The 13494-nt window shown below is 45.6% G+C and overlaps 1 protein-coding gene across 1 annotated transcript in view; it reads right to left on the bottom strand.

The window, feature by feature from the left end:
* Positions 1-13494, bottom strand: part of hydin (HYDIN axonemal central pair apparatus protein) — a 541323-nt gene that overhangs the window by 100227 nt on the left and 427602 nt on the right. Inside the window, exons 71-72 of the mRNA XM_052028752.1 lie at positions 12601-12810; positions 11676-11836 (exon numbers count right to left, since the gene is read on the bottom strand). Coding sequence (XP_051884712.1) covers positions 11676-11836; positions 12601-12810 — 371 coding nt within the window. The remainder of the gene's footprint in view (positions 1-11675; positions 11837-12600; positions 12811-13494) is intronic.

The raw sequence follows: 13494 nt of genomic DNA, 5'->3' as shown, positions 1-13494 counted from the left end.
AAGAACATCCTTTCTTAGAGAAGGAGACCAAAACTGTGCATAATCTCAGGCAAAGCATTTGTGATCTACTTTCTTTTTGATAGCCTGCGGACGGTCAAACTCAGTGGGGACTAACCAGGCAATTATTTTTGTTCTTTGGCAATCCAGCATATAAGGTACGGAAACCCCAGGGCACTTGGCAATGTGTGGAAGACTGTGTTATACTTCTAAGATGAAACTAAACATTGCTAATATTTTCACTAATGGAGCATAATGACCTAAAATTCCTTTGTCACAGGATGGACCAACTTCAAGTGCAATCAACTCCATGAAAGCTGGGGTATGCAGCAGTGATGGGCCTTCCATCATCCAGCAGTACAGGTACACTGACACAGCTCAGCATTACCTGGGTCGCTGGGGTCCACCAGCCAATGCAAAGGCCGGGGCAACCTCTCGATGTCGCAGCGGAGGCTGCTGGTTGATTGACAGAGGGCTGACTGGAAGCTTTGGTGCCAATTTGTTTACCTACTGATGAGCAAAGCTTGTAAGCTGTCAATTTTTACAGCAGTTACGGTTGGCTGATGATCAGAGCATTTGGCCTGTGTGTTTTACGCTCATGCCCACTTGTACTCCCTGAACTACTTAACTGAAATAATAAATTCCTGATCTTGCATCAGAACAAAAATCCCTCCAAAGCCTTAAGCTAACCGGGTCTTGACATCTCATCTATTACAGAAGTCACACACCTCATGCAACATCTCTTAATGGAGCCATTCCCAAACATATTGAGAGATGCAGCACGGGAGCAGGCCCTTCAGCCCAATGAGTCAACATTGACCATCGAACATCCACCTACACTAATCCTACACTAAATGAGATTTTATTCTTCCATCATCCCAGATTCTACCACTCACCTACACACTAGGGGCAATTGCAGGGGACAATTAACTACCAACCTGCATGCCTTTGGGATGTGGGAGGAATCCAGAGTATGGGTAAGAGATTTAGAGGGGATCTGAGGCGAACCATTCTCACCCAGAGAGTGGTGAGTACCTGAAACACACTGCCGGAGAGAGTGGTGGAAGCAGAGTCACTGACAGCGTTGTCTAGACAAGCACTTGAATCACCCGGGTTATAGAAGGCTATCGGCCAATGCTGGAAATTGGGATTAACATGGATGGGTGCCCACAGGTCAGTCTGGACGTGATGGGCCGAATGGCCCTTTTCTCTGCTGTGTGGCTCTTGGAGCACCTGGGGTAAACCCACACAGTCACAGGGAGAACGTGCAAACTCCACACAGATAGCACCAGAGGTCAGGATCAAATCCTGCCCACCGGAGCTGTAAGACAGCAGCTCTTCTGCTGTGCCGCCTTGTGTTATGAGAGGCCATGCTACAGGAAGCTATATTGTACCTGGGCTATGGAAGAAAGATCAATCAAGCACTGAAGCACCAGAGTATCTGAGGAGCAAATTGCCCAGTGGTGTCAGAATTTAAATTAGGCATTGGGGGCGGTGGGGGAGGGGGTGGAGGGAAACAGGGGGAGTGGTTACCAAAGTTAGAGAAATCAATGTTGATTACCAAGAAGGAATATGAGTGTTGTTCCTCTATTCTGTGTTTAGCCTCAATGTGGCAGTAGAGGAGGCCTTGGACAGACATGTCAGTGTGGGAATGGGAAGTGGAATTAAAACGGCCGGCCACCGGGAGATCCTGGCTGCTCCGGCAGATGGAGCAAAGGTGTCTGACCAAGCAATCCCGCAATCTGCGTCAGGCAGAGGAGGTCGCACCAGGAGCACCGGATGCAATAAATGAGCCCGATGGATTCACATGTGAAGCACTGCTTCACCTGGGAGGACTGTTTAGGGCCCTGAGTGGTGGTGAGGGAGGAGGTGTAGGGCAGGTGTAGCACTTGGCAGGGATAAGTGCCTGGAGGGGGATCGGTAGGGAGGGACGAACGGGCAAGGGAGTCGTGGAGAGAGCGATCCCTGTGGAAAGCGGAGAGGGGAAGATGTGTTTGCAGGTGGGATCCTGTTGGAGGTGGCGGAAGTTGCAGAGAATACGTTTGGATACAGAGGGGTGGCAGGTGAGGACAAGGGGAACCCTGTCCCTGTTACGTCAAGGGGGCAACGGGGTGAGGGCAGACGTGTGGGAAGTGGAGGAGATGCGGGTGAGGGCCACATTGATAGCAGTGGAGGGGATAGCCCATTTTCTGGAAAAAGAGGACATGTCTCAGATGTCCTGGAATGGAAAGCCTCATCACAAGAACAGATGCAGCAGAGACAGAGGAACTGAGAGAAGGGAGTAGTATCTTTACAAGTGACAGGGTGGGAAGAGGCAGTCAAGGTAACTGTGGGAGTCAGTGTGTTTGTAAAAGATGTCGGTAGATAATCTGTCTCCAGTGATGGAGAGAGAGAGATCCAGAAAGGGGAGAGAAGTGTCAGAGATGGAGCAACTGAATTTGAGAGCACAACACATGGTTTTAGAGAGGGCTAGAACATTGTCTTCTGAGGCAGCCCCTCAGGATTGAGGATGACTTGGCTCCACTCCGGTTCCAATGTGGGAACGGCGGACTCTGCTACAGGTGAGGCGGGAGACACGTGATCAGTCCTCACCACACTCCCCTACCTCCCTTAAACCAAGCCCCGACCCCCAACACCCTGTGTTACACAGGCTACGTGACACAGAGGCTACCTGACTTCCTCAACAACTGAAGAGCTCGTGAGGATAGCAACGTTCTTCCCAAAAGGGGTTGTAATATTGCAATGATCTCGGGCAACGTTGGGTGGGAAACACACTGAGGACACATAACTTGTGACCTTCCCCTTCCACTTTCTCCCCAACCTCTGTCACAGCTTTTCTGCGGCTTCTCTGTGGTTGCCATGGAGGCTCTGGCTCCCTTTCCTCACCTCACAAGAGCAATGACATTGCCGCTGTGATCCCAGCAGACAGCCGCTGTTGGGAACCATGCAGGCACAGTTTTAACACGAGTGGAGAAAACCACCCTAATTGTTTCTAACCTATTTTTTCCTGCCGATTTCCTAATTTTTTTGCATGTCACCTGATAATTCCTCGAGGAATGGTGAACTCCAAATTTCTCAGCACATGCAGCCAATAGTTGCACAAATTCTTTAGCTTTTTTAAAAAACAAAACATGAGTATCCTAGAATCAAAGATTCGTACATCACAGAAACAGGCCCTCTCAGTTCACCTTGTCCATACTGACTAATCCCATTTCCTTGCATAAGGACCATATCTCTGTACACCTTTCCTATCTGAGTATCTGACCAAATGCCTTTTAACCACTGATTCTTTTTTATCCATTCTCAATTCTTCATCCTTTATGGGTTGTATCAATATCTGCACTTTCTTACATATGTATGGAATTTCATCAGGTATCTGATTTGAAGATAAGAATTGCTTCTTCAGGTCGTGTTTAGAGAGAATTGTAATCATTTCTCTCTTGGAGCCATGCACACATTTGTGCTTTCAAAAGCCCACAGGGCTTAAAATGTGGCAGTCTGCAAAACCTGTTAAAGCATATGATAATTAACTGGGTACAGCTGCCTAGTGATTATGTTACTTCAGAGTTCAGAGGCCTGAGATATTAGTTAAGATTCCACCATGTCAGCAGTATGCTAAATTAATCTGGTATTAAAAAGCTAGTAATAATCACAGAATTACCCAATTGTTGTGGGAAAAAATCTGGTTCAAATACCCTCAAGGGAAGGTAATATTTGCCTGATTTGGCCCAAATGTGATTCTAAACCTACATCAGTGCAGTTGACTCTTAGCTGCCCTCTGAACTGGCCTGCAAAACTACTCAGTTGTAGTGGGCCGTTGCACTGAGTCACAACATTAAAAATGAAGCACCTAGTATTAGGCTGGCCCATGGACATCACAATCATAGCATCATAGGCATGTACACCACAGAAACTGGTCCTCACGGTCCATATCTGTCTCCTTCACCTCCTCTGGCAGCTTGTTCCAGATACCCATCGCCCTCTGTGTGAAAAACTTAGCCCTCAGATCTCCTTCAAATTTCTTTCCTCTCACCTTAAACTTGCGTCCTCTAGTTCTAGACTCCCCTGCCCTGGAAACAAAGATACTGACTGCTTGTCCTATCTGTGCCCCTCGTCATTTTATAAACCTCTTTATGGTCACCCCTCTGCCTAAAATGCCAGAGAGAATAAACCCAGCCGATCCAATCTCTTCTTATAACCACAGCCCTCCATTCCAGGCAACATCCTGGTGAATCTCTCCTGCACTCCCTCTATTGCTACCACACCCTTCCTGTATTGTGTTGACCAGTACTGTATACAATACTCTAACTGCAGTCTAACCAACGTTTTGTACGACACCCAGGGACACCCAGCTTTGTGAACCCTTTCAAGTCCTCCCCCACTGGCATCTCTGATGAATAGGTGTGACAAAATTAGGAGCGACGCCTCGCAGAGGTGTAACGCAGCAAACTGTTGGAATATCGCTTCTGAAATATTCTGCTTCTAGTCGAGAATTACACTTAATATCAGTAATTAAGTACTAATGTTAAGTTGAAGTCAAGGCATTGACAATATCTGTACCCTCACTGTGTAGGATAAAACTGCTGCCATTTATCTTATTTCTAAAGAACACAACGAGCAGAAGAAGTCGGGCATTTGGCCCCTTGTTTGTGCTTTACTGCTCGATAAGATTATGGCTGATCTTTTACCTCAGCACCACAAACTACTTGCCTCTTGATTCTTTTAAAATCCAAAAGCATACTGATCTCTGATTTTAACATATTTAGTGTCTGAACCTCATTGAAAAGAAAATTCTGAAGATTCGCTGTCCTCTGTGTGAAGGAATTTCTTCTCATCTCAGTCAGTGATGACGCCTAAAATTGAGGCTGGTCACGGACCTCCCCACTAGGGGAAAGATCAACCCTGCATCTACTTGTCAAGTCCCACGTAATGTGTATGTTTTAATGAGATTCTTCTAAATGCAAGAGTACCAGTCTAATCCGATTCATCTCTTCTTTAAGGATAAGTAATTACTTGGATAAGTCAATGGATAGGAGGGGTTTAGAGGTATTATGGGCCAAATGTGGGTAAATGGGACTAGCTTGGGTGGACACCTTGGTCGGTATGGATATTTTGGGCCGAAGGGCCTGTTTCCCTGCTGTATTACTCTATGACAAAGCCTCCATCCCAGCAATCAATCCTTCACTGCACTCACTAGTTGCAAGTATATCTTTCCCTGGGTAGGAAGACCTGACCTGTATCAAACCACTGGGTGCATTTTCACCAGGGCTCTATACAATCACAGCAAGATGTTTGTACTCTCGTAGTCATATCCTCTGGCAATGAAGGCCAGCATATTTTTGCTTTTTAACTGCATGTAAACTTTCAGTGATTTATGTACAAGGACACCTGGGATCCTCTAAAGACTAACACCTTTCAATTTCATGCTATTTAAAAAATACCCTGCCTTTTTTCTCCTACCAGTGCAGATGACCCCATAATTTTCCACATTATATTCCAACAGCCACAGCCTCGTCCATTCCTTTAACCTGCCAATATCCTCTTGAAGACTCTCTGCATCCACCTCTTCGCCCACACCCACCCAGCTCTGCATCATCAGAAAACTGTGGAAACACTACACTTCATCCTCTCATTTAAATCTAGATTGTGAATAATTGCACTGACTCCACTAGTCACAGCCTCCCAGCTTGAAAAATGACCCATCTATTTCTACTCTCTATTTTCTGTCCATTAACCAATCTTCAGTCCACAGCAGTATATTATTGCAGACCCAAGTGCTTTAATTTTGTCAGAAAAATTCTTGTGTGGCACCATATCGAAGGCCTTCTGGAAGTCCAAATACACATCAAATGGTCCCACCTTATTCTGCTTGTTGCAACCTCGGAAACTCTAAGTTGTCAAACACAATTCCTTTTCGTAAATCCATATTGACTCTGCCCAATCCTATTTTTATTTTTAAAGTAACCTGCTACCACTTTCTTATCAGTGGATTCCAGCATTTCCCCATTCCTGACGTCAGGTTAACTGGTCTGTGGTTTCTTGCTTTCACTCTATTTCCTTTCTTAGATAGTGGGGTTATACCTGCTCCCTTCCAATCTGTGCACACCATCTCGAACCTACAGAATTGTGGAAGATGTTCACCCACACGTCCAACATCTCCTGTGCCACCTCTTTCAAACCCTTGGGATACAGGTCATTATGTCCTGAGATTTATTGGCTTTGTCCAATTATTTTTCCATGTTGCTAATTTCTTTGAGCACCCTGCTATTCCCCACTATTTCTTGAAGGTTTATAGAAACTCTTACAGTTTGCTTTTACATTTCATGCTAAATTATTCTTGCATTCTATTTTCCTTTCCTTATTAATTTCTTGCTCGACTTTTGCTAAAATCTGATTTTTTTTTCTGGTCAAGGTGACTGCTCCTCCTTGACAACATAATAAGCCTTTTCCTTTGAACTACTACTGTACTTAACTTCTCTCCTTAGTCACGGCTGGACCTCTTTTCCTGTTGCTTTTTTAGAAGGGTATTTACTTGTTGCAAACTACGTATTAATCCTGTAAATATTAGTCATTACTTGTTTACCGTCATCCCTTTTGTTGTAGCTTTCCAACCTACCATAGACAACCCATGAGTCATACCTTTGTAGTTCCGTTTGTTTAGATGACAGTGGTTTCAGACCGAACGAAATAACTTTCAATCTTAATATAAAATTCTATCAATGATGATCATTCCTCCTTTAAGGCCCTTTAATGCCCAGATTGTTATCACTGCTGTTTGGGGGTTTTCAGACAACTCCCACCAATGCTTCTGCCCTTTGCCACTACTTGGCTCCATCCAAACTGATTCCACTTTTTGAATTTCAGAGATCCATCTCTCCACTGTTTGTATTCCATTATCAGCCATACTTATTTTTCCATCTTGCCTACCTCTTCTAAAATTTAGGAATCCTGGACTATTTGATTTCCCATCTTGGTCACTACACAAGTATGCCTTTGCAATAGCTATCGGATCATGCCCATTTATTTCTATTGTGCCATTAATTCATCTAACTTGTTATGACTGTTGATTCAATTTGTATGCGACTCCAGTGGTAATCAGAGATTATTACTTTTGTGGTTTTGCTTTTTAATTTAGTCCCAAGCTCCTTCATCAGCACTTCCTTTGTTCTAGATGACAGCATCTGGGTTTGTTCCCTCTCCGACCCTCAGAAGGGTCCTTAACCCTGGCACTGAGGAGACATGAGGACAAGAGCTGGCAACAGTATCTACCTCCACCTGATTACACTGTCTCCTATCACTCCTACATTCCTTCTCACTCCCCAGACTGAATGGTCAGTCCCCTGAACCGCAGAGCTGTGGTCAGTTTGCTCCTCTTTCCTGCAGTCTCTGCTCTTGCCCACACAGGCTGCAAGAACTGGGTATCTGTTGGACCAGGGTAAGGCCTGAGGCTCCTCCAAATGCTACTCTCTGGAGTCCTATTCCTGCCTCACTCGTCGTCCCACTCACCTGGACCCCTTCGCTGACTGGTTGTACATTACTGAGTGTAAGGGGTTTGACCATCTCCTGGAACAAGGTGTCCGGGTAGCTTTTCCTCTCCCTCATGTATTGCAGTAAACGAATCTTGGAGTCTAGTTCATTCACCTTGAGCTGGTTTCTCGTGCTGCAGGCACTCACTGTAGATGTGGTTACCGTGAATCACGGTGGATTCCATCAGCTCTCACATACTGCAGTTGCAGCACACCACCTGCCCTGCCAGGTTTGTCTTCAGTTAATTAGTGAAATGGAATTTTAGTAATTTTCAAATATATAGCTTGCCTGTTCCTTTCCTCCCTCACCAAAGCCTAATGTCAACATTGTACTCAAAGAACACTATTGCAGTGTAAAACACCCTGCGCCTCAGCAGAACCCACAGATGTATATTCCCTGGTCCCATGTGTTCTGAGACTGAGCAAGGAACAAGCTGCTTGAGGAATACAGTGGTTCAGGCAGCATCGGTGGAGGGAAAGGACAGTCGACGCTTCGGGCCAAGGCCCTGCATCGGGACTGAGAGTGTAGAGAGGAGATGGCCAGTATTAAGATGTGAGGAAGAGGGGTGAGGCAGGAGCTGGCAGGTGATAGGTGGATCCAGGTGAGGACGGGTTGATTGGCAGATGGTCTCAGGCGAGGGCGGGAAGGGTGGAGACAGCGACAAATGTTGGGAGGCGATAGGTGGGGGCAACAGAGGGGCTGGCAGATGATAAATTCTGGGAAGAAAGGAAGGTGATAAGTGGAACCAGGCAAGGGAGGGATGGTGGGCAGGTGGGAACAGTGGGGAGAGGGGAGGGGATTGGAGTCTGAGGTTGTGTGTACCTGAAACTGTAGAATTCAATGATCATGACGTTGGGTTGTAGACCACCCAGGCAGAATATGAGGTGCTGTTCCTCTAGTTTGTGTTTAGCCTCACCCTAACAGTGGAGGTATCCGAGGACAGGCAGGCCTGTTTAGGAATGGGGAGGGGAGGTGAAATGGCTAGCAACCAGGAGCTCGGGATGATGTCTCCATTCTGAGACTGGGAGGTAGCCATTACCAATAGAGTTGGTCACCAGCCACTCGCTCGTCTGTCTCCTGCCACTTGCTGGTCACTTGCAGTACAGTCAGGAATGACTCACTTTGCCTTTGTGTTGGTCAGTGACACCCCCTGCCAGAGATTCCACCCGTGGAATAGCAGCAGGTATCTGACTGAATGAGAGCCTGGAAGGAATGGAGGTCACTGGCTCCATCGGGGACTGAACAGAAGGGTCGAGTTGGGGGAGTGAGTGAGTGAGGGGGCTGGGGTGTGCATGGTAGGGAAGTATACTGCTAGTACTGGTATATTAACTGACATGGCAGGAAAACTAAATAACCATCACTTCTTGAATTATAAAAGGAAACGAAACTGCATTTCCTGCTGCCGATTTTCACGAAGCATTTCCCAAGGCAAAGAAAGAATTAGTTTCATGCTGGCTCCAAACTGGGAACTACATTTTCCTGAGGAGTAATTAGCCTCCAAAGGCCACCTGTACGAATGTAGCATCTCTCCTTGATGGAGTGGGAGGAGAGGCATGAAAACATTCTAACTCTGGTCCACATTAATAGCCTCACTTTAGTAACAGGCCACTTTACTGTCTCACCAGGTACAACAAACAAGGAAAAATCAGATGGGAAGAATCTTGTGCCATCGAGATAATTTGCCCTAATTTCTGTTTATGTGAGATAACATTGGATGTGATGATTGAACGTGTCCGCTCAGGATGGCAAGTGCAGGAACTATGAAAAGTGCGGACTGGTCGCTGCGTAAAGCCGTACCACAGTAGCTGCATACAAGGGCTTAATTGTTTTATTTACAATGGGATGGAGGGCAGAGATGGAAAGGGGATTATAGAATGGATAAGCAGGGGTGTGGGAGGGAGGGAGGCGGGAGCAGGAAGTGGATCAGGGAAGCTGATTGGCCAAATTGTCAGGGAGAGGTACAGGGATCAGCTGGATCAGGCAGATGGACTCAGGCAGCTCTGACGGAGTGAGGCCCTGGAAATGAGCTCGGCCTGGGACTTGGGTATTGAAGCAGCTGCAACTTGAGAACCCTATTGTGATGGATGTGCAAAACCTTCTCAAATCCAAACCAGGCTGTTTCCTCAATCAATCGAGAGGAAGTTCCAGAGGTATTTTCCTGCTCTTTACAGACCTGGGATATGTGCACCAGGTGAGCCAATCTCACTGAATGAAGCAACAGCAGAGTGAGTACAAATCTCGGCCCCAGGTTTTCCCACCGTCAACAGAGCCCTCAGCAGCAATCACATCTCACACAAAGGATCAAGGGTGTGCACAGAAGTCAGTATCACTACCCAATGACCAGCTGTGAATCAAATGGTTTTATTGCTGAAGAGATGTGTTTGCTCTCTATCTAGCATTGCCACTGAGTTGCCACATGTTTTTTCTGTAGGATTATTCTTTAGTCATACCAACTGTGAATTTTAAATCTGTAGATCTAATAGGAGTTTCCACAGAAATATATATTTGGCACATTCTAGATAAAAATCAGAACTGCCAACTCCTATGAAATATTGAATAGATTAATGTTGTCCACAAAATGGGAGCTGCACTTGAAAATTTTGCTGAAAGAAAACTGTATTTAAATCTCATTATAATGGATTTGATCACAGTTGAGACATCAAAATAAGATTCTGGATTTAATACTTAATTCATTTGAGGCATTAAAATTCATGATGTAGGTGGTATGACAGCTGGCTCTGTTTATAAAATGTACACTGGTAGAACTCATAGTGAAGACATTTTTATACCTGCATTACTTGATAATAAAGGAAATTCATCTGTCAATGTTGCCTACCAAGATGAAAAACTAGTTTTATGGTGTGCCTTTAACACTGGCACCATCAGTGTGCTTGGGACAGACATGCGATCTCCCATTTATGCCAACGAGACCAGCACAGCACAGGATTCGCAGGAGAGAGGGGCTACTGTGTGAGGCTCTGATGAATGCCCAGTAGTGTTGGGTAAGAAATGACTGAAGCTCAAGAGACAGAGTAACTGAACACATGTTTAGTTGGAGGAATATGAATTTATGCCACAAAACAGTGTGAAAAAAGGAAGGCAAGGGAATACTGAGTAAAAGCTGCACGATGTTGCTGTCCTTGTATTTGTTCATTTGTCACCCATCCCTAATCCTTGAGAAGGAGGGGGTGACTCCATTTGAGTCCTTCTGGTGAAGGTGCTCCCACAGTGCTGCTGGGCAGTGAGCTGCAGGATTTAAAAGCTACGAAGTTGAATGAACGTTGGAATGGCACTCTAACCCTCTGAAGGATAACGTTGGTTTACCAAACTAACACTTGATGTAGTCATGTATACAGAATCATAACTTTCAGCCAATGTCCGAGCCTGTTGCACTGGCTGGACAGATCTACCACAGCTAACAGCACAGTCACATCCAGTCAGGAAGGAATGACCCTGGGTGTTCTCAACATGGACGGCAGATCCTCTAAAATCTGTGCACCCAAAATGACAGTGCACCCAAAGGAAGCCGCTCTTTGTCCTCCACTGCTCCCTTCCTCACTGTAGTCAGCTTGTGGAGGACGCAGTGGGTGATGCTGATGTGTGGCAGCCTCTCTGAGAAGTGTTGCAGGGGCGTTCTCTGACCTCTCCAATCTCAGCATGAAGACCCCAGTGGCTGTTTCTACAATGCTTCCCAAGGCCAGTTGTGGTGCTTGTAATTCCTGGCTTGGTTAGGAAGAATTAGCGATGAGTCCTGCCCTGATTATGACTAGGGTTTGATAATATGTGGGCCCATGGTTATTGATAAGAACAGGATTGGTTCACCGTCATGCTTTGGTATTCAAATAATTGATTCACTGACAATTTATGATATGGGAGGAGGCCACTTGGTCCATCATTTGTGTGCCAGCATTGTGTAGAACAGGTAGAAAGTTAATGGAAGGTTTTTGGAGCTCGTGGAGAGGTAGTGCTGTGAAACTGCGACATAGGAGAGGCAAAAAATGAAGGAAAAAGTAAATAAGTAAACCAGTGCCTGATGTTTCTTCCAGGGTTCTCCGGATCTCTGATGATGTCTGTCAGGACAGCTGAGCAACACTACATTGGGAGTCTCAGAAGGAAAATAGAAAGACCTCACTGCACCATAACATACTTACGAATAGATTCGACTCTGGTACAATAGTGTATCCTTGAAGATGATACTGTCACATAGGCATTCGAAGTCACTGTAATCCACCGTAGCACTGATCTTCAGTTCCAGCTCCCGAGTGCTATCTTCTAAAACACTATGGGCAGGCTCTGGATCGACCTCTACCACCTGAAGGGGATACGAAGGAACAAGAATTGAAAGTCCGACATCTGGAAACAATTTACTGGCCATCCATGGGCTAATCTGGAAGTGGCATCTGAAATGTGCTGCCAGAGGAGGGGGTGGAATCAGATACAATCACTACGCTTAAGAGGCATTTAGACAGACACTTAAATAGGCAGGGTGTAGAGGGATACAGTCATAATGTGGGCAAATGGGGTTAGTGTAGATGGGCAAAAAGGTCGGCATGGACATGGTGGGCTGAAAGGCCTACTTCTGCACACATGCACCTTCTTGCATTCATATACATGTAAGTTCAGATACAGACACACATGAACAGGCGATTGGCCCATATCCCTCTAAACTTTCCCATCCATAGTCCATGGAAAGATATCCGTAAAAAGATACAGCATGGAAACAGGCCCTTCGGCCCACTGAGTAAATGGTGTGGGATTAGTGTAAAATGGCTGCTGACCATCAATCACCCATTTACATCAATCCCACATTTATCCCATTTTTTATTCTCCCCCCACATTCCCCATTAACTCCCCCCAGATTCTACCACTCACCCACACACTAGGGGCAGCTTACAACGACCGATTAACCTACCCACCCGCACATCTTTGAGGTGAGGGAGGAAACTGGAGCATGTGGAAATATTTTGCCAAAATTGACACATTTGCACAAGTATAAACAGTGGGCGCGCACGCGCGCTCACACACACACACACACACACACACACACAAACACACAGCTTTCAGTCAGAAACTCACCTTCTTCTTGGCAGGTCGAACACCTGCCCCAGCATCGATCCACTTCACTACACTCAGGCGATTATCCCAATCTGGAACCTGATCAGCAGGCACTGGGAAGGTGATCTTCGACACCATGCATTTTACTGCCCGACTGTTGTATGTAATAGGTAGGTCAGACTTTAATGTCACAGTCACATCCTTCGCACATGCAGCATGCAGGTGGCCAAACTAACCGGCAAAAGTCATTAAGCAGAAGACAGAGAAAATAGGTCAACATTAGTTGGATATGTAGGACGCTTAGTAACGAAGCCAGTTTGCCACATTACCTATTTCATCTCCCGTCCTCCTTTCAATAGTTGCATGCAGTTAAACAGGTACCAGAAACTCCAAGCCAGAGTCAGTGGCAGGACAACACTTGGAACCAGTGACACGGGAACAGCAAGTGACTGCGATACAACAGTCAGTGGACATGAAATGCCAACTTTGCGATGAGCTGTGTTTGTAAAAGGTGTGATATAAATATGCCAGGCCAAATTCAGTACAGGGAACAAAAATCAGTGGTTGTCTAAATTCTCCTTAATTTCATCTCATTACGTCAAAATTAGTGATAGGTCTACTTTAAAAATGTAATGAAATCATGCCTGGCCAATAAACTTGGATTACAAACAGGGGTTTTCATTTTTTTTCCTGTGGTTATCTCCTGAATATCATTTCATACCTGGAAACTCTTTGCAACTATTGACAAGTTCTTGGAAACCATGTTACTGTTGACATCTTCCTGGAAGCCTCCTGTAAATACCGGCATTCTCAGGGAAGCCCTGTAATAACTGAAATATTCTTGGGTACCCTGCTGTAAACACTGACTGACGCTTGGCTAACCTCTGTAAATGCCAATACCTTCCTGTGAACAGC

This window comes from Pristis pectinata, chromosome 13, assembly GCF_009764475.1.
Source record: "Pristis pectinata isolate sPriPec2 chromosome 13, sPriPec2.1.pri, whole genome shotgun sequence".
NCBI classification, from domain to species: domain Eukaryota; kingdom Metazoa; phylum Chordata; class Chondrichthyes; order Rhinopristiformes; family Pristidae; genus Pristis; species Pristis pectinata.
The sequence above is the reverse complement of the archived record's forward strand: the minus strand, read 5'-3'. Positions and strand labels throughout refer to the sequence as shown.